Source organism: Catharus ustulatus, chromosome 4 (genome assembly GCF_009819885.2).
Source record: "Catharus ustulatus isolate bCatUst1 chromosome 4, bCatUst1.pri.v2, whole genome shotgun sequence".
NCBI lineage: Eukaryota > Metazoa > Chordata > Aves > Passeriformes > Turdidae > Catharus > Catharus ustulatus.
In genome coordinates, this window is record NC_046224.1 from 28,213,037 (window position 1) to 28,240,604 (window position 27,568).

The 27,568-nt window shown below is 40.2% G+C and overlaps 2 protein-coding genes across 2 annotated transcripts in view; one reads left to right on the forward strand and one right to left on the reverse strand.

The window, feature by feature from the left end:
* Nucleotides 1-264: 264 nt before the first annotated feature.
* NT5DC3 (5'-nucleotidase domain containing 3) lies at nt 265-19,996 on the forward strand. Its single transcript, XM_033058720.2, has 14 exons — nt 265-405; nt 3,192-3,376; nt 6,222-6,296; nt 6,770-6,825; nt 8,896-8,986; nt 10,630-10,767; nt 12,056-12,116; nt 12,351-12,453; nt 12,594-12,695; nt 13,713-13,794; nt 14,128-14,214; nt 15,371-15,511; nt 15,870-15,934; nt 16,993-19,996. Exons 1-14 carry the CDS (start codon nt 354-356, stop codon nt 17,252-17,254), a joined length of 1,500 nt encoding a protein of 499 aa, XP_032914611.1. The 5' UTR covers nt 265-353; the 3' UTR covers nt 17,255-19,996.
* A 1,329-nt stretch (nt 19,997-21,325) lies between these two features.
* The window catches only part of STAB2 (stabilin 2), a 72,962-nt gene continuing 66,719 nt past the window's right edge, over nt 21,326-27,568 (reverse strand). The window contains 8 exon segments of the mRNA XM_033058385.1: nt 21,326-21,376; nt 21,917-22,036; nt 23,033-23,161; nt 23,830-23,937; nt 24,758-24,916; nt 25,700-25,819; nt 26,446-26,552; nt 26,772-26,937. Coding sequence (XP_032914276.1) covers nt 21,326-21,376; nt 21,917-22,036; nt 23,033-23,161; nt 23,830-23,937; nt 24,758-24,916; nt 25,700-25,819; nt 26,446-26,552; nt 26,772-26,937 — 960 coding nt within the window.

Consider the following 27,568-nt stretch of genomic DNA (forward strand, 5'->3'; position numbering starts at 1 on the left):
AGACGCGGGGCCGGGCCGCGCCGGCTGAGCCCCGGGGCCGCGCTCCGCCCCTCGGGCTCCTCTCCTCCGTGCGGGGGGCTGAGGCGAAGGGCCGTCGGGGCGGCCAAGCCCTGCCTCCCGCCGCTACCTGCGGGGCCGGGCCCGCCTCCTGGCCCGGGGCGGGGCCCGAGGAAGTGACTTCAGCCGGCGGCGGCGGAGCGGCTCGGGGAGCGCGGAGCATGGCAGCAGTGGCGGCGCGGGCGCTGCTGGCGGCGGGCAGGGCGAGCGGGCGGCGGGGCCGCGTCCTGCCCGCCGCGGGCGCCGCTCCCCTCTGCACCGTGGCCCCGCAGCAGCAGCAGCAGCCGTCGCCTGACATGAAGAGCTACCTCTGGTCGCGCTACAAGGAGGCCAAGAGGGTCACCAAGGGTGAGCGGCGCCCGCGGGCGGCAGCGGCGCGGCTCCCCGGCAGCGGGCCGGAGGGAGCGGGGCAAGGGCGAAGCCTGTGGGGGAGCGGGAAGGGTGCGAGGGCCGAGGCGCGGCTCCGTGCGCTCTGCGCTCCCGTGTGCGCCCGGGGCCGGAGCGGCAGCGCGGGGAGACCCTCACCCGGTGGGGCTGGGGGCCGGGCAGCGGGGACACGGGCTGTGAGGCGGCCGTCCCTTCATCCTGCCCTCCCGCCATCGCCCGTCCGGGGCCGCCGCTCTCCGGTGCGCCTTTGGCGCGGCGCGGCTTGGGCCGGCCAAAGGGGCCGCTTTTGGAGGTGTGTTGCGTGTAGAAAGACAATCGAGAAGTTGGTCATCTCATTGATGACTATTATATACATACACGGCTATTCTGAAATAGGCTGCTCTTCCAAAAAGTAAAATGCTATGAAGTTTTGGACGGCTCTTTTAATTTCACCTGTGGTTCCATTACAACCTTACTGTGCGAGGCATTGCAAAATGCACACGCTACAATACATGCCCCTGGGGAGCTCATCCGGGCAAAAAGCTCGGGGACAAACGTTTGCTTGCTTCTACTCTTGCTCCGATGGGAAAAGAATTACCAAGATAATACTTGCTTGAAAATATGGTCTTTTCTGAAAGCTGAAAGAAAAAGATGCAGAATGTGTTCCACAATACCAAGTGGAAGAGCATGTCCTATAGTGGCAATGGATAATGCTTTACATTGCGTGTTTTGACTTCAAAAAAAGAAATTACTGTGTTTTCCTGCACTTATGGGTCTTGAATGTGAACTGGCACTTCACAGCGCTGGGTGCAAACAAAGCATTTGTGAATGTAAAATAGCGTCAGCATTTCAGAAGTGAAATTAAAAGCCATGTTAGCGATCTTGAGAGAGGTCTGCTTTAGAGGGTGAGATAAGGGATAGGAAGAAGGGAAATGCCATCTGTTTTTTTCCTTTCCTGTTTTTGGAATTAACTTTCTGTTGTTCTAAACCACACCCAAATAATTCTTAAGAGCTGAGGTAGGGTAATGTTGTGGGAAAATAAGTTGGTCAGTGGGTGTGAGTTGGTGAAAGATGAGGCGACTGCTTCTAGAATATTTCAGGCTATTATATTACAACCTGAGTCACCCAATGGCTTCAAGTATATGATATGTCAGTTAGTTATGATGTTGATATTGACAAGGCTACAAGGCTCTCCTGTTTTTTGACTCAAGGTTTATAGCACTTGTGATGCTGTCTGCTGGCCAGAATGCCTAATAACTGCCAACTGTTTATACTGTCTGTTTTCAGACAGCCACCAGTCAAACTAGTTTTCAGCTGAAGTATCTTTTTATCTATATATAGCTACATAAATATCTTTATTTTTAAACAAGTGTTGACTCACCAAGCTGCACAATTAACATTTGAAAAAATATTTTATAATACAGAAATGGGTGTTATAACGTGATTTTGGAAGTTGATTAAAAATTGTGCTTGTGACTTCAAGTTAATTTGAATGCTCCATGGCCCTTTCTATAGAGTTGGAATATTTGCCTTAATTGTAGCATATCAAATTGCATTTGATTTGATTGCTGGGCTTTATTTGAAGTTTGGAATTAAACTCGGTGAATTTGATTTTTTTTCCCTCTCTTAAAAATTAAAAGACTTGGGTGTGTTTATCTGAAGTCCCCACACCTACCTGCCTTGTTGAGATGTTTTCAGTGGTGAAGCATGTAGGGATCTGTCCTCAGAGCTGAAGGTTTCGAGAGAAGCTTGATCAATTCCTTTTAGACCTGTGTAGAAAGTAACCAAACAAAGCACATACCCTTTAAACTCACCTTTCCAAACACAGGTTTAAGATGAATGTTCCCCATTTATTTCCACTGGTAGAGAAGTCTGGAGTATAAAGACAGTGTATGAAAAACGAAGGTAGGAAAACATGCCCATGTGTTATGCTGCCAGGAGAGTAGCATTTAACCTGCTAATGTTGCTCTTTCAAGTTTTGTAAACAAGAAATATAAACACTCTCAATGTTTAATACTGACATTGGTGTTGGTCCTGAAGTTACTTATTATGTTATGGGTTTAATTTCTCAGTGTAGTTTTCCATCAAATATCAACAGAAACATACCCTTAAAAATGGAAGTGGTATACATACTCTATGTGTGTGTAGAAAATAAGCAGAATATTTTTGGTTTTCTGATTCTCTAGGAGGTTAATAAGCATAACAATGTGTATGTAATAGTTGTTATGTATTCAGTCACATGTAGTTTGTTTGTGTGAGTTGAAATTGATTAATGTGATAACCTTGAAATGGTGAAGCAAAAATTAAAGCAACATCAAATTACAACAATGTCAGTTCTGCTTCAGGGGCAGGAGCTGGACCAAGTAATGGGAGGAGAAGACAAGGCTCCTAGACTAGTAGTATTAATAATACCATTATATTCTTCAACTCCAAATTCATTTTCAAAAACATTCATGAATACATTAATGGTGTTAGCAAAAAATGATGTCTGGTGTTCTCTGATAAGCAAGATGCCAAAATGCGTCTTCTCTTCAAACTTGGACTGCAGAGAAAAGTGTACTTCGAATAAAAACTAAGGATCATCAAGACAAGTTAGGGACAACATATTCGTTAGCATTGTATTGTTAAGGATTAGCTGGTTAGTGTTAATTAGTTTGATAGTTTCTATAATTTATTTCTATTTAGCAATTGCTAATGGATTTCTATGTCTTTATTTAAATAAAACTACAAGGCTGGTATAACTTTCTTTTCCTCTCTCCTCTTCACAGAGTTGGTTCCTTCAATTATGAGTAACATGCTGAATCCAGATGCTATTTTTTCAAACAATGAAATGAGCCTGTCAGACATTGAAATTTATGGGTTTGATTATGACTACACCTTGGTCTTTTATTCTAAACATCTGCACACACTCATATTCAATGCTGCTCGAGATCTTCTTATTAATGAGCATCGGGTAAGTACAATTAATGGAATACAATGCATTTATGAATAAAGGGTATAATAATTTTTGACTGAGTGGCATAAATCATCTTTTCATGTCTCAGTCCTAGCTTGGCTCCCTTATAGCACATTTTGTACAACAGCTACATATGCACAACAGAAGCCCTGTTTTATTCTCATCTCAGCTGCAGTTTTAAGTAGGGAACAGTCTGTTAAGGAATAGTTATATTTGTCTTATCTTTTAATGCGGCCATATGGTTTGTTGTTTGTTCTTGATTGTCATTTATTGAAGTCACATTAATAAATTAGAGGCTGTAAAGTTACCATTACTGTGTTTCATCCTTTGCTGTGAGTGCAGCGATTAATTTCCCTGTGAAATATTTTTAACTGGACTTCATAGCAGGGCTTTGCTTGCACTGAGTGCTGTGTGTGTAGCTGGCATTTCGGCTGCCTGGGCTGAAGGGGCAGCGTGTGCAGTGGTCAGAGCCTGGATACAAGGAAGTGTTCAGCTCAGAGCACTGCCCTCCTGCCGCTCCAAGCTGTGTTCTTGCATCGGTGACCACTTGACTTCCCGGCAGTTTGGAGCTGCTTGTTGTCTAGTTTGGGAATGGGAAAAGCTCCCGCGTGTCAGGAAGTGGAGAGGGAGATGGGTGGCTTTGGAAACTGAAGGTGTTGCTGGGAGAAAGACTGAAAAAAAATCCATGGACTAAAAGAATCAAAATTAAATTAAACTGTAGGACTTGAAGGAAAGGAAAATACAAAATGTCCATGGAGTATCTTAATAAAACTCCTTTTGTATTTTTATACAACCTAAATCTGAATGCGTGGTGTTACTCTACTTTAGTATTTGAATCTAAAGGTTAAGAGCTATATATAAACAGCTATAAATATCCTTGGAAGAACAAACAAAACTTCATGGGTGCTACAAGCATACACAGCTTTATGCCCCTGCAATTTTGGCATGTCTTCATAGCAATTTCTGTGGGTTGGGTGAATATACTTCAATAAAGCTACATTCTCGGGAAAAAAACATGTTACTGTGGGAGTCAAGATTAATTCTTGTAGACAAAATTCTAATGGTGTTCTACCTTTACTCTTGAGTGGATTTGAGTAGCAATAGCTTTTCAGTTTGTCTTGGTTAAAATTTACTGAGTTCTACTAAACAAAGCTGTAATTACTTTTTGAGACAGCTTATTGAAATTGTCTCCTTTTGGAATTTAGCTGCTTATACTGTTAATATTTATTTTGCCTTTACTGTTAGAAAAAGACCCTCTAGACAATGTCCTGTATGACTGTCTCAGTCAACTCAAAAGATGGCAAGTTTTGCTCATGGCAGCGGGAGGTAATACATCAAAAATTGCCAAATGCAGTGCAGGAAGCAAAAAATTGTCCAAGAGAATAAACATCAGTTTAATGCTAATCATGGAGGTGGCAGCAGGTGTTCTATGTAAGTTCTTGCTCCTGGGTTTATTTCTTTCATGACGCAAGGCCTTTTGCCTTTTTATCAAGTCTACTGTTTCAGTCCAGTTATATTTACCCCTACCAAAAGTGGGGTAAGCAAACAGTGCCATTTTTATCATTTCTTTGTTTGGTTTGCAAGGAAGCTTTGATTTGTATGCCAGGGTAAGCTCAGTCTTTTTTCTCCTATGTGCTTGCATGTATTAGAAAAGACAACTTTCTAGTAGAATGAATTAAAGTAGAAATTTGATAAAGTCAGAAATAAATTTCATTGTATGTGCTTGATGTGATTGCTTTGGGGCACGTGCAGTGCATGGTAATTTTTAGTTGATCACATTCTGTATCATTCCCTGATGATTTCCCTCGTGCCTCTGCTTCATGTTCCCTGACCAAAGCTACACCTCTTCCAAATTGTCTGGAAGTTTTTGATACTATTCTTCATTCAGATCAGTAGTCTACCCCATGCTTTCTGGAAGTGCTAGTGTAGGAATGATAGGGCTATTTTCTTTAACTGTAGATGCCTGTATGCAATACAAATGTAATCTACAGCAGTTCCGGAGCAAGTCCTATTCAGCAAGATAAGTACTTTGGGGGGAAATGACAGCTTATTTCTTACAAAGTGGCTGGAGGCTCTGTTGAAGCTGCATAATGCACTTTTACCCCTGAAGGCTTGTAAATTAGCCATATATGTATGAAGACTTGTACAGAACGTAAAAAAATAATGTCAGATTCTGAGGCTGCTGTAATCTGTGGGAAGAAAATGAAAGATTGCCTTTCAGTGGCTTAATCTAAGAAATGATAGTTTTCTCTGACCTTGTTGAAACTATTGAAGCATTTCACCCTTTAAAAACAAGTGAACAAAACCCTTAGCCCAAGACGTGAACCTAACATTTATTTTCATGGTAACCTGTGTTTAAAGAAGGACAAAATTACAGCTGACTGAAAAATGTTAGACTACAACTCACACTATATAATGGTGTGAGCTACCTACACTATATAAAAAGAACCTGAGGGAAGAGTGCATGACAGACATTCAGTTCATGTGCATCTCTAAAAGAAATTTTTTAAATAAAAGAATATTTAAGAATGCATTAAGAATATATTTAATTACCTCTTTTGAACTAGAGGCTAATGTTCAAAGATAATCACTACAGACTAGCTGGATGTCTAACTTCATGTACCAGGATGGCCTTAGATTTAAAACAATGACCTTGGATTTTGGAAAAAATGTTTGACATGTCTTGCAGACAAATGTTCCTGCAAATCTCACCAGCCTCTGAAAAATTCTTCTAAGTGATAACAGCAAATGAGAAGCACAGAGAACTTAGACTTTTAAAATTCTGCAGAAACAATTTTTATTGTTTTGGTTTTAAAATCAAATAATTGCTCTCTTTTCTTAGTATCCTGCAGAAATAAGAAAATATGATTACGATCCCAATTTTGCCATCAGAGGGCTTCATTATGATGTGCACCGGGTATGTATAAATAACTTTGTGATGAGTTATGTAGTGCTGAGAACCTAGCCAAAGAAAATAGAGAGCTTTTAAGCCTTTCAGCTTTTCACTCTGCGTTGATGTGTAAAGATTTTTTCATCTTTTTCTCTTTAATAGCAAGTTTTGTTCTTTTTTAGTGTTATTAGTGTTATTGCTATTGACATCATTAATAAGAATAATAGTATTTTTTAAAATGGCTCTTAAGCAGAACATGTTTTGAGCATTTTGTACTCATGGTGGTTGGGGAAAGAAAAGTTAGGGTGCAACAGGATAAAAAACAAGTAAAAGTCATTGACAAAAGTATTTTGGAAGCTGTGAAGGAAGTTGCAGGGAGAGTGCTCAGGTGTTCTTGAGGCAGACAGGTTGTAGATAAAATTGCTTTGACTTCTGTAATTTCACATTGAATAGTTGAAGTGATTAAAAACTGTTATTTTCTTTTTTTTTTTACTTGCAAGGCATTATTAATGAAGATTGATGCTTTTCATTATATTCAGCTGGGAACAGTTTACAGGTGGGTAAAGTTATTTTTTCTTTATAATAACAATGTATGCTTTTACTTTGTGGGTCTTTTAATTGCATTTGTTAGTGTACAGCTTGGATTCTTACCAGGAGCTGTGCCCGGATGAGCACAGACATGAATGAGCACTGCAGCCTTGCTGGAAGGGGTTCTCTTTGCACTTCTGTGTGTACACATCTACTGCCTGATCCAGCCCAGCTGATTCCCCAGTCCAGGCCTGGGAGAATTGGCAAGCTGGTTGGTCACATAGTGCTGACTCACTTTGTTTCCGGCTGTTAAATTGTGCTGAAAGACATCTAAAAATACCCTGATGTCTTGTCCGCTGTTGCTTTCTATGTAAATAATTGTCACAGAGTGCCTGATAGCATGACTGTGGTGTGGTTGTGGAGATACTTGAGAAGTCCTGCTGTGTTTGCACAGGGCTTTTAAGTTTGGACACATCAACCAAATCAAACTTAATACCAGATTTTAAATTAGACAAGAAACTAGGCCACTTTTCTTCAAGTTATTGGAAAAAAAAAGACTTAGACCCAGGTTTATTCTGTTGCACTCCTAGTTATCTTTCTCCTCCCACCAGGAGGACAAAACACACAAATTTGGGGAATGTGGCCTGGAAATGATGCATCAGACCTTCACGCTGTTTCCCCAAACAGCTGTACTGGGATGAGGGGAGGAAAAGAGAGGCTGAAGGCCATGGGGGCTAAGATGATGTGTGGTCATACAGCTGCACTGTGAACTGTGTCAAGACTGTGAGTCTCGTGGTGAAAGTAATCTACGGCTTTGCCTAGGCAGTTATCTCTCCACTGTGGTTTCCCACTGTCCTCTGTTGATCAGTGCTTAGGTAGCTCCTGATGCACGAGTGTTTCCTCTAGCAGTATTCAGCTAGCGCTTGGCATAGCTGTCTGCAGACCAGAAGGTACCTCCTCAATTCTGATGGTGTTGGTATCTGGTTTATATTTTGGTTGGATTTCTTTGTGCTTTCTGCCATGGAGGGCGTGATACTGAACTCTGTACGTTACAAAACCCAAGTGTTATCTGCCCTGTTGGTGCAAAAGACCAACTTGAATGCTGGTGTTCTGCCAGCAGCAGCTTGGAGTTGTGTCCCAGTTGGTGTGGGGACAGAAGTGCAGTAAAAGAGCTGGTTCATGTGGGACTCTGCCACCACAGAAGGCCTGAATGAGTCCTTTCCACTACACTAGGCTTGTGAATTAATTGATTTTTATTTTAATGCTTGGCAACTCTTCTTGGTCAGACCAAGAAAGGGAGGCACTGAAATAATGGTCTGTTTTACAAGCTGTGAAGCACTGTAAGTAGGCTTGGAAAAAGGAGACCAGTTGATCTGGTTTGCATTGGTGTTTTTTTAATCTTGAACAAAATCTCAACGCTTCTGTGGCCTCTAGTGAGGATGCTTGCATGCCTGCAGTCTTTTGGATGAGATGCTCCATGCTGTAAACATGCAGAAGCAAACTAAAGCCTTTACTCTCTTAATAGTTGCTAAACTCTGGGGAGATGTTATCTCCTTCTCCCCATTTGCTGTTATATTTGAATGTTTTAATTATCAACCATCCTTCAAGTAATTTTAAATTTTGGGAAACTGGACTGGTCATACAGTTCAAAAGGAATTCTTATTTAGTTTAAGGTTGTGTATATTTTCCTTTCCCTTAAATCTTCAAGGTCATGCTGCAGAATAATGTGGTTTAAATGCTATCATATCATCAATGCTGTATGAAAGGCAGTGTGAGAAATTACTTTGTGTTAAGAAATGGGGAGTTCTAACTACTTAAAGACCCCCTTGAGGCATAGCTTTTATGGAGACTAATAAGCTCTTTTCCCATAAGAAAGTAGAAAGGACTTAAAATTGGAATGTGTTCTGTGTGCATAAGTCTGTTAAAATGTTACTTGTTTGATAAAGGAAAGATGCTGTTTTAACTTACAAAAAAAAAGTTCCTGTGACATTGTTAGTGTTTTTGTAAGATCCAGGTCTAAGTGTTAATCTGTCAGATTTTGGTGATTACTTGAAAATTTTAATCTGACTTTTGAACTAAAGCTAACATTGTTTTGCAGAGGCCTCAGTGTTGTCCCAGATGAAGAAGTCATTGCAATGTATGATGGTTCCCATGTCCCTTTAGAACAAATGAGTGACTTTTATGGAAAGGTAAAAGCACAAACTGGTCTTTAAAATTGGTTGGTTGTGTGGGGTGTTTTTGTGGTTTTATTTTTTTGTTTTGTTTGTTTTTGCATAAATGTGTAGAGTGTAAATTTTGTTCTCATTATAACTAGCAGTTATATTTTCTCAATATATGGTTGACTTTAGTGCTATATGTGAAATTTGCCCTCTAAAGTGACAAATGACTTTTCTTTCTCCTGCTTGCTGTAGTTTCTTCTGTTTCCTTACCAAGTCATACAGACAGAGCAGTAGAACACAGAAAATCAAGTGACTTGCTCAGTGTTGCAGAGGATCTGATAAAGGCTGGGAAATGAACCGTATCTGGTTTACTTTTTCTTGGCGATCTGATGGCTTAGCTGGTGTAGCAGCAAGTAAATGTATGGAGGCAACTCCTGCATGCAAACTGGCAGAATTACAGTAAGAGGATTTGACAAAAGATGAATAATGAAAGATGACATGTCTAAGTTAAATCCTAAACTTGGTAGAGAAGGTTGCTTTTTCTCTCTGGTGGTTTGCTTCCTCTTTTCCAAATGAAGGATGAAGCTGAAATTTTGCTAAAGAACCAAGTTGATTTTACCCCTTTTATGTACAGATGTTAATTTCATGTTGACTTGAAAAGCCCTTCAACGTTTTATTGTTGTTGCACTTGTTATTTTTAGGAGCTGAATTTAGAATTCCTGAATGTAGTCTCTGTAGCAGTTGTGAACATCGTTCTGGCATTCCCAGTGGGATGCCTTGGTCTGTTTAGGTCTATACTTTGATCTTGGAAAGGATAGTGACAGGACAAGAAGCAAGGGACACAATCTTTAAGCACGGGAGGTTTCCTCTGAACATCAGGAAATGCTTCCTTTGCTGTGAGGCTGGCCTGTCACTGGCACAGGCTGGTTGCCCAGGGGTTGTGGGGTCTCTGTTGTTGGATACTCAGAAGCCATCAGGACAAGGTCCTGGGCAGCTGGCTCTAGGTGGCCCTGCTTGAGCAGGGGACTTGGACAAGATGACCTCCAGCAGTCCCTTGCAACCTCTACTCTGTGTTACTCTGATCCTGGGCTTCTTGCTTTACCTCCCTTCTTATTGGGAGGTATTTGGGCTGCGTTTACTGCTATGTAATGTGATTCTCTACTTCTGTGGAACACTGCTATTGTTACAGTTTTTACAGAGTAGAAATCTCTTCCTCTGTTAACTGTGCCAGGTTTTGTAGATTCTTACAACTTTTTATTCCCTCATTTTGAGGCGGTAAATTGTTTTGCAATCGTAATTAGTATTCCACTTCCTAAAAAAACCACCAAACTAATAAGAAAGCCTCTATCCCTCATTCATCAGTGACTCTTGTTTGCAGATGTGCAGACTCCTAGTGAAGGCCTTCTGTAGACTTTTAGCTGAGCATTGTCTTCTTTTTTTCAGTTAACATACTGCTCTTAGGAGTGATGAGTTGGATTTATTTGGAGAATTTATCTCCAACAAAAGTGTTGTGATTACTTTATTGAAGGTCCTAGTTGAAAAACAATCTAGCAATGTGAATAGGCAAAAGCTGAATATCTGCAACTAAGATGAAGTGTTTACACTGAAGAAATGAAAATGTTCTAATCTGAGAAATGCCTGACTTTGTTTTCATTTTCTTCCCACCGCTGTAGAGCTCACAAGGAAATACAATGAAGCAATTTATGGATATATTTTCTTTGCCAGAAATGACACTCCTTTCTTGTGTGAATGAATATTTTCTGAAAAACAACATAGACTATGAACCTGTTCATCTGTACAAAGATGTCAAGGTAGATGTCAAGCTTTGAAGATTTTGATAAACTTGTATATTTGTGTGTAAACTTGTGTATTTCTCTGTGAGTGCTTCAGGAAGCTTTCACCTGTTGTGCCAGCCTCAGTGCAATACCTCACCTCAGATTTTGAAGTTATTATGGGTATACAACAGTAAAAACATAAGTAAAGTTAAGATGGAGCTTGGAAAAAAATCAACCTAAATTTGTTTGAAAACTGGCATTCTAGGGCTGTTGCTCTATTTATAGGTTTGAGGGGTGAATAGGGGGAAAGGAAAGATCTTGTAAGGTGATAAAAGTTCTTTTGATTATTATTTGAACATACCTTTTTTTCTCACTGTCAGGTTTACCAGACTGTAGGGAATGTGAGAGGTTACAGGGAATTCCAGTTTAGAGCTTTCATTTTGGCTTAGTGTACAATCACTTGCTGTCTCTATATACTTTTGAACTATCTCTTTTCCCTGTTTACCTCTCTTCCTCCTCCAGAAAAGCTCCAGTACTAGTCTAGAGTAATTTGACCCTCTTGATTCCTCATCATGTGTCCTGCAGAGTAGATAATTTTGTCATGGTTATGTAACACAGAAAAGGGCCAGTTGTTGTGGTTTCTCTGAAGTGTGTAGAGAAATTTCTGTATTATACAGCATTACAAGCATTTTGGAAACCCTACAGTGGTATTTTTTTGAGGATTTTGAGGACAAATCCTGTGTTAGTACCAAAATGGCACTACCACTTTTCTAAGCAAAGTTTCTGGTGCAGAACTGGATCAGGAGAGCTGTTAAATGCCTCCAGAGCACCTTATAAGTAGTTTTTTCTGAACATTTAGCTTCTTTCATCTGTTAATAAATTTCTTATATAAATAATCAGGGCATTTGTGAGTGATTGTAATCTAAAATCTCTCAGATGTACAACTATTTTTTTTCATAAGGGGAAAGGAATGTGTTCTGCTCCAAAAGTCACTGGAAATCTATGATGACTGCCTCTGCAGAGGGCTTTCACCCTCCTGAGCAACCTTTCACAGTTATGTAAAACAGCTTTTCTGCTATATAGTTTTGTACTTTCCAAAACTATGAAGTTAATTTCTCAGAAGACAAGCTTAGTCTTTGTCTAGTGGTGACATCATATATGCATATATATCTACATACATGTAATGTGCAGTATGATTATATATATGGCCTTTCTTTAAAATTGGAAGTGTTGAGAGGAGTTGTTTTAAAAACAAATTACCATTGCTGTTTGGTAAACACTTGAAAAAACCAAGCTTTTTTATGGCTCATTGCTTTCCTTACAGGATTCCATTAGGGATGTTCATATCAAAGGTATAATGTACAGAGCAATTGAAGCAGATATTGGTAAGTACTAATGGTATTATCTAGCAAAGCTTTTCTTACTGATAGTATATGATTTTTCTGGCTTCCATATTTAAAGATAACTAATTCTAAGTATTTCAAGTTTGAAAGAGTTATTCCCACTTGTCAAAGATGCGTTTAAGTATAACCTTGTGTTTTGAACACTTGATTAAATGCATCCAGAGTTTTTCACATGAGTTTTCTCAATTAATGCTGTGTTTTCCCCAATCCTTACAGAGAAATACATCTGCTATGCTGAACAAACTCGGGCAGTGTTAGCAAAGCTGGCTGATCATGGCAAGAAGATGTTTCTCATCACAAACAGTCCCAGTAGCTTTGTGTAAGTGAGAAGTTGTTTGCTGTTTAACTATGTTTTCTTAAAGGATGGGGAAGATGAGGTTCTTTTGTAGAATTCATTTTGCTGTACAGGCAAATGCACTTTGCTACACTTCATTGTTAATATCTCTCTGTCCTTTTTAGGGACAAAGGCATGAAGTTCATTGTTGGCAAGGACTGGAGGGATCTTTTTGATGTGGTCATTGTCCAGGCTGAAAAACCAAACTTTTTCAATGATAAGCGAAGGTGGGTGTTTAGTCAGTAAAGAATGATTCAAGCGCCTCTTCCATATAAGGCTATAGAGTGTGTTAGGAAATATTTTGGCTGCAATGTAAAATGAAATAATATTTGATGAAATCCTGGGTAAGGTCATTACGAAATGCAGCAACATCCAATGCTGAAGTCTAAATATTTACCGTTTCTTCCTAAGAAAGTTCTAGGAGCTGTCACAGGTCTACTGGAGTGACTTAGGGCCACAGAAGCTATTTTTAGCATCTTATTTGCACGTTGGTGAAGTGTGCTTCTCTCCTAATAAACATGAGAAATCTTGATGCCTTTCAAATCAGACTCTTATCTGGAAATGTCTTCCATTACTTCTGAGTAATTTTTTTCTTCATCACATATGATATTTAAAAGGCATCTGTCTGGCTGACAGACTAGAATATTTGGACTAGTTGTGATTAAGTAAACGCTTTCTAATGTGCATGCCCTACTTTTAACCTTGAAAAAGACCTACTCCTTTCTGTGTGCTTATGATTTGAAAGTGAGATAGAGGGAGGTGGGATTATTTTCCCTCTACTTTTTGCCTTCAATTTTAAAAAGATCTTTGCTATATGTCTTGGCTCCAGTCCTGTGCTCTCTCCTCTTCAGTTTTCCAAGTGTGCAAACTGAGGGATTGGGCATGATTCTTGCACATCTGTTTTTTTGTGTTCCCTCCTCCTTAGTGGCAATTCCCTCCTCTTAAATTCCCTCCTTAGTCCCTCCTTCACGCCGTTTCTTCCCCTTTGCCTGGGGTCCCTGCATTACTTTTTAGCAGTTGTTCTCAAAATTTGTTTGTAAGTGTCATAGGTATACTGGAGAGTTACATTGCTTTTCACTGGTTAAAGTGGAAATTTTAGAGTTTTGCTTTTTCTCTTACAAAATTCAGATGCTAGAGATATTTTTTTTCCTTTTGAGAGATGAATATTTTTGAAGTTAAGACTTCAATTTCCTAAGAAGTTTCAGGATTTCTACAGCAATATAACAATTGCATGTCTATTCTAGACCATTTCGGAAAGTGAATGAAAGGGGAGTCTTGCTCTGGGACAAGATCCATAAGCTGCAGAAAGGCCAGATTTACAAACAGGTATGTTTTCAATAGACTCTGTTGAAATTTCATACCTATTTTCTAGAATCCCAAGCTTGTTTGGATATAAAGGCTTCTAAAATGCAGATATATTCTTTAAGAGAGTTGTTTTAATGTCCAAAGTTGTACAAATTCATTATTGATGTTGTATGTCCTTGTTTCTTGAAGTGCTACTATCACTGAAATCACCTGTAAAATTTGAGATTCATAGTGTATGAACTGAGGACAAGATTTGTGATGTGAAATATTTTTAGTGGTGTAGTAAGTTCCTTTTTCATGCCTGTGAAGGTGCAAGTAAATGCTGCTACAATGTCCATGTCATTATTTCTGCAGGGTAACTTGTATGAATTTCTGAAGCTTACTGGCTGGAGGGGCTCTAAGGTTCTCTACTTTGGTGACCACATATACAGTGACTTGGCAGTAAGTAGTTTGTTTTCCCAAAATCAGAGAAAATATGAGACTTTGTTAGTTTTTCTCCCTTCCTCCCCAGCTATTCAATGTAACACACTTTAATTTGAGATTTTAAAGTACAACAAAATTTAGTAGTTAAGCCATATTGGTTGTTGGTTTTTTTTTTTTTTTTTTTTAGAGAAGAACCTTGGTGCTGTAAAATGCCAACCATATTTTCCACCTGACTTAGAGCATTTAAGTTGTTTACTAGCTGTGGTCAGGAATGTGTGAGGTTGCATTCCTGATCCAGGTACTGATTGTGTCAGATGTAATAGAAAATAAGCACAGATATCCAAATGTAATACAGGATATGCCTGACTTGGGTGACAGCTGAATGATTTATCTGTTTTGAATGCAGAAGGCAATCTGCCAGTCACTAATTGTGGATGTTCTTCCCAAGACCTTTCTCTGATTTGTATCCCCATTTTCTAGGATTTTTTTTTTTTGCCACCTTATGAACAAATGCTGTGTTAAGTGTTACTTTAGGGTTAAGTGACCACCACTTGGCTCTCTTGATTTCTTATTAATGCCTGGATATGTCTTTTCCACTGCCAAGCTCTGGTAACATTTCAGCAGCAGCAAATGTTAACATTTTCCCCTCAGTCTGCTTTTAAAAAGAACAGCAACATTGTGTGCTTCAGAAGATGAAGGACCAAGAGGAGGATGCAGCTCTGTTCTGCTCTGGTACAATGGAGAGGAGAGCACAGGTGGCAGCTGCCTTGTGTTGTACCTGTCAGGCGGAGCTTGAACAGGCAGGGCTCCTGGTTGTAGACTTCTGTCAGCTGGGTGTGGGTAAACAGCACAAACCCAGCACACAGTTCTTGCAGGTACTGCTGGCAGCCGCAAAGGCATTCCCTACTGTTTGTTTTAAACCTAATGAATTAGTGTTTATTCACAAGTGCTTGTGTGTTCTTCCTCTCTCTCTCTTCAAAAATGTAGGATTTGATGCTTAATCTGAAATGGAGTTCTGTTGTCCATTGGCACAGTTAAGTTCCACTGTTTCATACTTCTGTTTGTACATAAAAACCAATTAAGTTAGTACTGTTTGGGGATAAACAATAGTCAGATTCTTTTAAGTAGTTCTTTTTGAGACTAATATCTGTATTTTGTAATTCTTGGTAAATAGGACTTGACCCTGAAGCATGGCTGGCGCACTGGTGCGATTATTCCAGAGTTACGATCAGAGATTAAAATCATGAACACAGAGAAGTACATTCAAACCATGACCTGGCTGCAAACCTTGACAGGATTATTGGAACACATGCAGGTTTGTGCTCTCTGTGTGTAATCGGCTCTGGAGAGCCAAAGGGATCCAGCCAAGTTTCTAAATGCTGGACATTGATGTTTGCAAGTGCTTTCAGTCTTGCTGAAGTGTTGGGCTGTAAATAAATACAATTGTTTGTTTGGTTATTTAATAGGAATTTTGTCATCATCTTGTCCTGTTTCTCCATTGGTCAGCCTGGATCAGTTCCTGCTTTTTGTTGTTGAAATTACACGTGGATAAGTTCTGTATAAGGGTCTCTGAACTATTGCTCATGTCCTGTTAGCTGATAAAGGTTTATTATTAGAAAGGCTTATTTACAAAGTTATCCTTAGTTACAGGTTATCCATGCTTTACATTTCAGGTTCACCGTGATCCTGATTCCCAAATGATTTTAGAAGAATGGAAGAAGGAAAGAAAGGAAATGAGGTAAGACACAGGGGATGAAGAATTTGGTAGCCAAGGGATTTATGCAATGTCTTTCACAGGTTTCTTAGCAATTTCTTCCCAACCCTGGTTTATATTCCCTGGTAGTTACAGGCATTATAAAATACTTTTAAAGCAATATTTTACGTGTCCCTTGGGCAGCTCTTCTCCCCTCTGACACTTTGTACATATGAACCCTTTTTTCTGTTCCCTGTATTTAGAACAAATGTAACTTTGCTGTGTGAAAAGGTAACATAGTGTCAAATCCTTTTCCCTCTCATTTTGATTCTTTTTTCTCCTCTCTGTTAAGCTGTCACTGTTGATTACGCAGTTTCTGCACGAATAAAAAATGTATTTCTTTGTCAAGACTTAAGTCACTTTCCTAGGTTTTTTACGTGATTTCTGCAGATTGTGTAATACATGGAAATATGTGGGATACATGGAAACTGAACTCTGCGCTAGATTGGATTTAGCTGTAGGTTTATCACAAAGATAGGTAATAGGGCCAGAACTCCTAGTAATCTATTATCATGAAGGAGAAATCCCTAAATGCAGGGGGTGTGAAGTGCACAATTTTCAAGGCCAGCAGCTGTGCCACCAGCAGCTTTCCCCAGAAATGAGGGAATAAATGAAATGGGAATGATACTTGGCAGTGACTAATGCCCAGAACTGAATACCAAGATGTGCTTACACTTTTTGTGTGCATTAAACCAAATCTTTGCCTTTTCTTAAGAAGTCTTTTATCTTTGGAACATTGGATGTCATTAGTATTTACATAAAGGCAAAAATCTTCTTTCAGAATCGCTAGAAAAAGGAGGCTTGAGATAGGTTTCTGATGTCAGAAGCTACTTATCTCTAGTGGGAGATGTGTGAAGTTTTCCACAACTGTGATTTCTAGACCTGGGTTGTGTATGTGCAAGATTTGAAGAACAATGGCAAGAGAATAATGCATAGAGCAGATTTTAGGATCTGCTTGCTTTAGGTTATGGATGCCAGCTGGTGAAGGGAAGTGTGCAGGTCTGTTCACTTTGTTGTCTTTGTTTTCTCTTTTTGGGAAACAGGGAGATGAACAGGAATTTCTTCAATGCACAGTTTGGAAGCATATTCAGAACTGATGAGAATCCAACTTACTTTCTGAGACGTCTCTCTAGATTTGCAGATATCTACATGGCATCTCTCAGCTGTCTCTTGAACTATGAACCTGATTACACATTTTATCCAAGACGGACTCCTTTGCAGCATGAACTTCCTGGCTGGTCAGACCAGCTCTGCACTGGTACATTCAGAATACCTTTCCTACAAGAGACAGTTCAGGTCAAATAAACTGTTGGTAGCTCCTTTCTAAAATGGACAAATATCTGTTGGTTTTCTTGAATGTACCTGTATTTTATTTAAGTCCCTGAAATATGTTACCTTGGTTTATATGTATTTCATACATATTCTCATAAGCTTTGTACCTGTTTTTCTCCTCTCCTGCTAGGATATGTGAAAACTCCTCTTACACACAGAAGAGATGATGGACTGCCAAACCAGTAGTGGGGCAGGGGGGAGGGCACATCTGAGGGAGAGCTGTTATTCTGGGGTTTTTATTTTTGGTTGTTCATTGAAAACTTTGATCTGCAGCCTTGTGGTTTACAAAGAAATACCAGGACTCTGTCCTCTGGCCCTTTTCAGCACTCCAGCTGGAGCCTGTAATGGATCTTGGCACAGAAGAACTTAAACCCAGTATTAGTAATTCGGTGATACAAGTTAGAAACCAGCTTAGGGTGAGACTGAGAGGGATGGTCACACTTTGTACCTTTCCTTGCTGCTACAGACGGAGCCTTACCCATGAGGGGCCAAGGGCTGGTGTGTCCTGGCTCTGCTGCACTGACCTCAGGCTCCCAGGCTCTTTCTCCTGTCTGAGCAGTTTCTGTTCTTGCCATGTCTGTGCTTGGCTGCAGGTAGACCTGAAACTAAAACTGAAACTTGCAGTAGCCTCCTTCAGCTCCCTTCTCTTAACTTGTAGGTACATTTTTTATTTTTTTTGAGTTTCAGAACACTTCAAGTATCTACTCTCTAATAATAGTCATTTTGGATTTCGAAAAGTGGAAACAGATCTCTCTACAGAAGAGATCTGTAAAGAATGGAGACAGATCTTCAGATCAGGCTTTAGTTTGATCCTAAATGCTGCTTTTAAAGATTTAAACAGTGTCTTATTCAGTGGTATGCCATGTGGCTTTGCTGTTCCCTAGGAGCGAATGTATTTCATATAGCCTTCAGTAATGGACTTCTACAGTCAAAAGTAAACACGCACAATGGGCAAAGGACTTAAAGGAAAAATTAAGAAATGAGAAAGTGAAACCAGAGTTTTCTCATGATGTGTTTTTAGCTCAAGTCCTGAAAGCTAAATTAGTAGTGGTACGCATTTTGAGTAAAGAAAGATAGTTTTGGTATGGATCAGAAGTTTCATTGAATTGCTCATATTGAAAGTAATGCATGAGCACAAACTCTGGGTAACATGTGTTTCAGAGATTTGAGCTGAAAAATCTGCATTTTGCACAAGGAAAACATCTGTCGATGTGTTTCCTCAAAGAGGCACTTTATAGAACTGCTAAATAATTGTTTTTAAATAATAATTATTTCCTTTCTCTGTATCCAAAGGAAATTTTTTTTAAAGTGGTGCTTCCCACCCCAGCCACTTTAGAAGGCATATGATTAATAATTTTCAAATTTTAGTTATTAAAGACTTGTTTTTTAAAAGCATGTGATTAACAAAACATATAGCATTTGGTATTCATTTTGGGATATCACTTGCTTTCTATCATGATTGTCAAGCAAACAAACTTTTGTTGACCAAAAGTTTTCTGGTTTGGTTTGTTTGTTTGTTTTTTAACCTGTCTGTATGTGCAAGTACCTGGATTGACTTTCATATACAGTATATTTCATGTTTTTAAAAGCATGTTTGCAAAGTAAAGAATGTACTCTAATTTAGCCTGCACAATTTTGTAAGTAGTTTTCCTGTATGCTTGAAATCAGTATGAAGTTCTCAGAGGTGGTTTAGATTTCATGATTTTCCTATGCTCCTATTTCAAACTTGACTGAAGTGTGTGATTTAAACACCCCTGTGTTTAAACAGATGAATATACTTGAAATAAATAAGTTCATCTGTCCTGCTTGTTTTGCTGGAATAAAAAGATAGTGTGATGCAAGAAATTAATTTGACTGCAAATCAGCAGGAGCTGATTTGGTGGGACAGTGCAAGAAATATTTAGCATAATTTGATAATGAAATATAAAGATGGGAATATCCTGATTTGCCTTCAGTTCTTAATCCTAACACTCAGCTTCAACTGAATTTGGTGTTACGTGTGTGTAGCACCTCTCACGCTCCAGAGATTTCAATGCACTCTTTAAAAAAAGACCCACCCAAACCACTGTACATTCATCCTGTGTGAAGCAGGAACAGTTTAATTGGCTTGGATGGTTATATTATGCACAAAATGCATGTTTTGTTTCAAGATTTTCTTCACTCACCCTTCCTTTCTCTTAAGTTGGAAATCAAACTTCTCTACCAAGCTATGTTGCAACAGCCAACAGAAATAAAATCTTGCTTATATTGCATGACTTGTTGAAATAAACAAAGTTGCATGAAAAAAGTTAATTATTGAAGGGTTATGTTTCTTTAATATAACCCAACTATATATAAATTTAAGTGAGAATATTCAAGTGTATTATTTATTTTTCAGTGCTAAAGTGCTGCTTTTTAACTTTTAAAAATGTCTTGCATTTTTAGAATTATTTTACCTTGATGCTTTCTGCATTACTTATTTTAACCTTATGCTACTAATTTCAAAGAGATTTTTAGGCATGTTTAATGGGTAGTGTCTACTTATTTTGGGAGTATGGTTCTTTTGAACACCAAAGCAAGAAGAAATTTTTGTTCTGGTCTATTGAAAACACAGAGCTGAATAGCTTGTCAGTAAAAAAAAAAAAGTTTAATGAATGCTGGAGCTTTTTTTTTTTGTGATAAAAATATTTAATGATTATTACAAAAATAAATGCTTGGACTTCTGGTGTCTGTGAACCTTAATATTTTGATTAACTGGAGAGAAGGAAAGAACATGAGTTGTATTGATTGCAGAATTCTGTGGGGAAAACTCCCCTAGGTGTGTGTGTGTGTGTGTGTGTGTGTGTGTGTGTGTGTGTGTGTTCTAAATTTTCTGAAGTCTGTGAGAACAAGCAGGCTTATGTAGGGGTACAGGGAAAGAAGTTGAGATAATTGACTGTCTGTGTTTCATCCAGATGAATGTGTATTTATATGTTACATTCCCTTCTTTGTGCTTGATAGCTGCATCAACACCCTGATTTGCCCCTGGCCTTGTTCTGGGGAAATGCCTCCTAGGGCAGTTCCCAGAGGTAACTAAAGCACTCCTGGGCTTCCCTCCTACACCTACAAACTGGGGGGATGTTACTGCTGCCAGAAAGAAAACCTTTCCTTTCTTGCTGTTTAGTGGTTTCTTTCATGTTCTCATTATGATGTTTAATATTTTGATGGAAGCAGGTGACAGTGAATAAAACTCAGGTTTGATTAATCTCTAGTAGTGTGTGGTCACGGTGGCAGCTGTTACTGCTGTGCTTGGTAAAAACACAGTATGACCTGAAGAACTGAATGTCGACATTGCATGGCAAGGGGATGCTTGTCTTCGTAGTCCACTTTTCACAAAAATGGTTCATTTTATGAATGCTTTCATACCACCTGCCTTTCTTCCTAAAGCTGCCTCAATTACTGCTTCCCTTTGTACAGTGAGGTGAGATGTAAACCAAACACCAAGCCAAGGCTGAGGAAAGACAGAGAAGCTAGAGGAGGCAAGGGGGACAGACAGGATGATTGTTTCCTGCTGCTGACTATCTAATAGGAAAGTATACCAGCAAAAAAACCCCTCAGTTTAAAAGTAGAGGTTTACCACATGTTCTCTTTCACACTTGCCTATTCTAATTGTAACTGAGCCAAAATGAAATCACAGGCCTGTGCTACTAGAAAACTTAGGATATTTGCCAAGTTAGTGGCTTTGTGTGCACCTGGCCATTTTAAAGTCTGTGAAGAAGAATAAAAGCAGTTAAATAGCAGGTGAGTGAAAATGAACTGCTTTTCCCAGAGAGATGTCTGCTTCTGGGTAGGTTAGTTGAGACTCAATTTTGCTTTTAGCACTCATAGCTGGTACTGCTCAGATTCAACCAACACTTCTGAAGTTGGTATCTCTGTGAGCTATATAGAAGGCATCTTGAACAAAGCTGTGCTCTTTTGTTTTGAATTTGTAACAAGACTTTATTCCCTGTAATGTAGGTGCTCTTTTTTCACAGCAAGTGTGAATAAAAAATGTGTTTATTAGATGACTAATGCCAAATTCAGTTTTTAATTCTGATCATGAGGATCACTCATCACAAGCTGTTGGTCATCTGAATCCTATAAAATAGAATAAAAAGAAAGTCAGACTTGAACATTGCATTAAGAAACATTTTTTGCACTAAACAAGTCCTTTTACTGGATTCAAAATGGTTATTTTCATTTTAGACTCTGCATGTACATGAGAGTGCAATCTTTCCTTCCCTGGGTTCCCAGCTGCCTCCTTGCTGTGTTTCAGATTCTTTGGAGGGCTAGCGTGGCTCTCACCTGTGTTTGTAGCAAGGAGACGTGGAGACAAAGTTAGAAGGCTTTTAAAGTTTGTATACATGAATCACTGTCATCCAGTGGCATTTGAAGTCCAGTTTAATTCAGCTGCCTTTGAGGATGGCCTTGAGATGCTGCTGTTGACCACAGCTTCAATTTTACTACAGGTGAGGCAACCCAGTTTGAAGCAGGGAGGAGACAGGAGAGCTGGGAACTCAAATGCTGGCTTCTTGAATTAAATTTTCTTTTCCAACTAGTCATTTTTCTTTTATAAAGTCATTCCTACTTACCATTATATTACTAGTGTCTCAATCTCAGATTAAAATGAACACTTACTGAGAAAAGATCATAAGTAGGTTCTGGTGAAGTCAATGTTGAAGAGCTTTCATATGAGGGGTTGGTGATATTTGAAGGCTGTGACTTGTCCAGTGATGTTGTGTCAGTGTCATCTTTTGACTACGCAAAAGCACACAAACTTGCTTAAATTTCATCCTCTTCCCCCAGTGCATTAAGTGGGGCACTTGAGCTTCCCTACCAGCTGGTGCAGTGTTGTGATTCAACTGCCTTTATTGTCTAAATCTGTCTCTGGGCATGAACTGTGGTTTCAGTTGTTGTGTTTTACCTCAGGTCACTTAAAACTGGTATCTCTTTTCCTCTCCCTTCTTATTTTTAAGCCTCAGCAAAGAATGGGAGACCCTGAAATGTTGCTTGGGCTAAAAAGGACCTGGTTAGTCCTGAGGACTCTCATTGAAACTATGTAAAAATTATAGCTCTTGGCTACTGGGTTTTGTTTCTACAAGATGATTCACATTACATGCAGGGACTAGAACAGGAAGGGATTTCTGTTCATTTCTAGGTACAATTTCTTTTGGGTTTCTCCTTGTGTATTTTGTAACATTTTTCCTCATCCCTTATCTCTGTAGCTTGGCTGTTGCTGACTGGTTTTGAATCTATGTTTTGCTAGCAAAATTAGTTAAGAGAAATCAAGCATGAAAGTGCATCAGTATAAAAAACTGTGCTTCTCAATCCTACAGGTATTTCAATTTGTTTGTTGGATCTGGCCTTTTTCCAGAATAACAAAATTAATAGTAGTGGAGGAGGAGAACAGGTGCCCTTGCAGTGGTCGTAATTCCTTGCTTCCTTAGGGATGAACTTTCTGGGGAGGCAAGAACTTCTGCACTGCTGTAGTTAAATCAGCTTTGGGCCAGCCCTCGGTGTTGGAAGCGTCTGCGTGAGCAGACACAGGGTGGAGAGGTCTGGGGGCAAATGAAGCTCATGGCCAAGGCAAGTGTGTGAGCCTTCCCCACTTTCTCTGAGTCTCAGTCTGAACAGCTCAAGTGTGAAATGATCAGGAATGCTTCTAGCTTAACAAAATGTATGGAGAAACTGAAAGTTGTGGATTTGGGAAGTGCAGTTGTCTCCCCCTGCTTCGTGTTCCCACCTGCCACCTACCTTGAAGTGCTGAAAGCCTATGTTTTTCTTCCTGAACCTGAGGTAAGAATATCCAATAAGAGCCACAATTCCAGTGACTAGACAGATGCCAAAGAATATTCCTGTCCCAGTACTGGCATGGAGAGGAGCCTGGAAGCAAGGGAGAGGGTGAGCTATGGGTGGGTACTGGTCAGCCTACATCACTCAAGCATGTGCAGTGTCCCTTTGAGACATGCTGTGGTCCTGAGCTGTTCTTGTGTTTGGGTTTCCTGGTAGGTGTTCCCTAGAGACGTTTAAATGTGATTTTTTTTATAGAATCACAGAACTGTTTATGTTGAAATAGATGATCAAGTCCCACTGTTCACCCAGCACTGCCAAGTCCATCACTAAACCTTGTGGGCCAAGGAGACAGCTGGATAACTGGGAGCTTTGCAGGAATTCATGCAGGCAAAATAGATCTATTTTCAAAACACCTTGTTGTTTTGGATAGGAATGAATGCCAAGGCAAGAGTAAACAAGGTGCCTTAGAAACTTGAAAGTGGAAGAACTAAACTGTAGCTTTAAAAAATTTCTGTTACCTACATGAGCTCCATTATTTTATACAAAGAAAACAAACATAACTGTGGGGAAAAAAAACTGTTCAGATGAATTTTCAGTATCACTGGTACCTTGTTTTCAACTTCTAGTTCTCTTTGAAAGTAACCTTTTAAGGTGGAAGCTGTATATATGTCAGGGAAACTGGGAATATACGAATGTCAGCAATGAGTTTAGGGTAAAACAAGACACCACCCCAAAAACCTGAATCACTATGTACTTACAGGTTCTGATGGAGCCTTTAAAGGCTCTGAAATGATGTGGATTATCCCATTGGAAGCAATTATATCCCACTCAACAATGGCACTTCTGTCCACGTATCGGATCTCGCTCTGCCAGGAGAAGGAATGAGAGCTGAGCTTTGACCCTTCTCCCTTTGGTATGAAATTGATATTAAGATGGTTTCCCCACCCCAGTTGCTGACACTGAGAAAAAAAAAACAAGTGGAAAAAACCATGGAAAGTTACACTGCTGCCTCCCTGGGCATCAGCCTGGGATGGCCCCTGGCCGGTCACAGTTTTCCTGTGCATGAAGTAGCCATCGTCATTACTGGCGTGTTGCCTTCATGTTGCTCTATGCTTTTTTTTTTTTTTTCCTTTCTATCTGAAGGCTTTTGTGATCTAAAGTGCAGTCACTCCTGAGTGCCAGGCAGCCACTTTCACTGTGGAGGATGCCACTTGCCACTCAAGTTTGCTGGCTGGAGTTTGCTTGCTGTGAGCAAGGCTCTGTTGGTGTCTCCTGGCTCACCCAGAGAGTTACCAAGAAACTTTACAAATGCCAACATCTTTTTTCAATGATAAGCTGCTGCTTTCATCTCTTCACCTATCACACAGCCATCTCCCATAATCCTACCAAACTGAGACAAGGGTTAAATGAAGCTCATATCCCCATTTTTCCATTCCTGAAAGCCACTTCAACAGCTTCTTTTGAGTTTTGCAGGTAAGAGATATCTATTTGCATCCTGTAAATTTGCAGTTTGCCAGCTGCTATCTGGCAGTCTCTGGACAGGAAAGAGCCTTCTGAACTCAGTCTCTCATTGCTGCCCACTCTAACCTTATCCAAAACGCCCTTCAGATCAGTGTGTCACTTGATTACAGGGTATAGCATAAGAGGAGGAAAAGCACAAGGATGGGAAATTTATTACAGAGGTACCTGGTCAGGAGTGGGGATTTGATGTTCCTGGCCCCCAGTGTTTGTAATGAGGAGTTTTTTCCCTAGACGAGTTAGAAGGGTGGTTCCATTGGTCAAGTCCTCATAAAACATTATATTGGCATTAGACAAATGATACTCGATGTCTCTCCCAGAAAGTGTCTGCAAATGAGGGCAAAATACAAGGAGTGTTAATGGAGCTCATTAATCCTTTGGATTTACTAGCAAACTATGTGCCTGTGACCTTTTTTCTCTCTCTGCTGTTAATGCTGCAGCAAGTCCAGCAGCATTAGAGGTTATTGAGAAATCTGCACGGAAACAGTGAGACATTGTGTCCCTGCTGGCCTCTGATGGGTGCCTGCAGCAGGCAGGACCTTAATTCCAGTGGGACAAAGGATTTTACTCCTCTGTAGGATGACCTGAAGTGATGAGACTCAGAGATATTCCAAACAATTTGAAGATGTGAACAAATGCAGAAACGCTTGTGAATTGTTTCAGACAGTGTTTGACTGAAGGAAGGAAAGAAAGAATTAAAGGGGTAAGGATAGAAACAAAGTTAGGAATGGGTGCCTTTAACATATTTGTGGGAAATACCAAAGCTGTGTGCTTCTTTCTTCTCTTCAAATAACTGTGCTCAACGCTAGTGAGCCAGAACAGACTTCATCTCAGGCAGACTCCTTCATAACAGGGTAACTAAAATCCCTGATGGAAAAGTCCTCTAGAGATTTGAACACTTAATACTTGCACCCCTAACCATGGAAGGGAAAGGGACACAATGAATTCATGTCTTTTGTGAACACAGTTTAAATTATATGAGGTTAAGCAGAAGTCACATCATAATAGGATTATTTTTCTATTAAATTTCAATGGGATGCAGAAACCCATAATATCTGTTTAAAAAGTGTTGTTAGAACAAGGAAGAAAGCAAAAAAAAAAATCCCTGACCTCATTTTCCCTTAACCCACTATCGTTTGGAGCAAAGAGGGTGGCATGCACTGACAGGTCTGTGAGGTACTGCAGGAACTCTCTCCCCTTCCTTGAGGTGTTGGAGTAAGTCATGATGTCCTAGGCAGAAACAAAATCCAGCTTTATTAGAGAGCAATTGTACATTCCTGTGAGAAGAGTGGAAAAGAGGACACTGTATAAATTACAACAAAGGAACTCTCTGTTATTACCCATGAAACAGTTCTGGAGCGGCTTTCCAGAGGAAGTTTGTATTCAAAACCAGCTCCAGCTGCTAATTTGATGAGTACATATTAAACTGATTTGCAGATGTTGGGCCTCTGTTGTCTTTGAGGCTGCTGATACATATAGTGCCTTTCTGAGCAGTGACAAGTAAAGAACTCCCAGCATTTTGCCTTTTCCCAGTAGCAACTCAATGGAATTCCAAAGCACGGCACTCCTTGTGATGTTAAAAAGTTGTGCAGAGAGTGTCCTTTAAGCTAAAGCTGCACCAGGCTTTGAATTCCAACTGAATTTTAGAACCCAGAAACCTCTTTGGAGCAAGTAATTAAAAAAATAGTAACTAAGTTCTGGTTTGGATTTAGACCCGATAGGTGCAGACTTAGACTACTCTGCCTTGCTTCATTGGTGTGCTGCTCTTGCCTGTGTTTGCTGGGCTGGTAAAGCAAACCCTGGATACTGCACTCAGGCCTGCTTTGCTCCACTCCCACCCCCGCCTTTGTTCCTACCGAGAGGAAGTTTGTCAGCGTTGGGAAGGACATCAGCACTTGCAGCAAGTTCCCACTACAGGAGATGCCATCCCCCACGTAGCCTGGCTTGCAGGTGCAGTTCACCTCTGAAAGGTACAAATATGGAGAGCTGTATGGGCTTTCCAAGAAAGTTTTAGGCTGCCCTGTGCCTGAAAAACTACTTGTAAGCAACGGCTTATGCTTTTATTTTTAAAGTTGAAGAAGAGGCAGAGTATCTTGCAGAGTATCTGTGGCTGATGAAAGGAACCAAAATTTGGGTTGCTGCTCTCATTTTCACAGAGGGATGAGGCAAAGGACCTTCTTACCTTTCTCCCTGTAGCAGAAAACATCCCAGGTTTCGCTCAGATTGACTCTTCTTCCATAGTCCACAATGCCAACGTATCCGGAGCCGCAGTTTGGGGAGGAGAAGCCGGTGGGGTATCCCACCCTCTCACCATCCAGCCAGCCAGCAGAGCACAGGTGGTACCTCGCCTGCGGTCAGCACAGCCAGAAGGGAAAAACTCAGGGAAAAGCTGGGTGGTGGGGCTGGAGAACTGCAGATGGAATGAACAGAGCCCCTAGGGGCACTCAGGCAGCACCTGCCCTGCCAGCACCAGTGCAGCCTCACATTTTGCTAAAGCTGTCTTTAAAGAGTGTCTTTCTTCCTTCTGTAGTTGGAAGGAGCCAGAAAGAGACAGACAGTCTGACCCACTTTTCTAAAACAAATTTTGCAAACCCAAGCTGAGATGCTCATCACACTGATATCAGCCATGTGCTGTCTATAATGTGCTCAAGGGAGGCAATGGGGAAATGGGTCTTTTAACAGCATTTGAGGAAAAGATTCCTGGAGACTTACTTTAAAGAAATAAATTAAGCATAATTCTGAAGTGCACATTTCTTTAAGAAGTGCTAATAATTAAAATCCCCTTGAGAATACTCTGAAAGTCTGACTCTAGAAATGAGAATTCAGCAATTGATTTCAGTGCTGTGTTAGCAGGCATGAAACCAACAAAAAGTCTGAAAACTGCTCCCAGCCAAGCGTACCCTGGGGCATGGGGGAAGGAAAGGAGGGAGAATGATGCTTACTAGCCCAGAGCAGTCCCTTGCTGCTCCCTCTCCATTT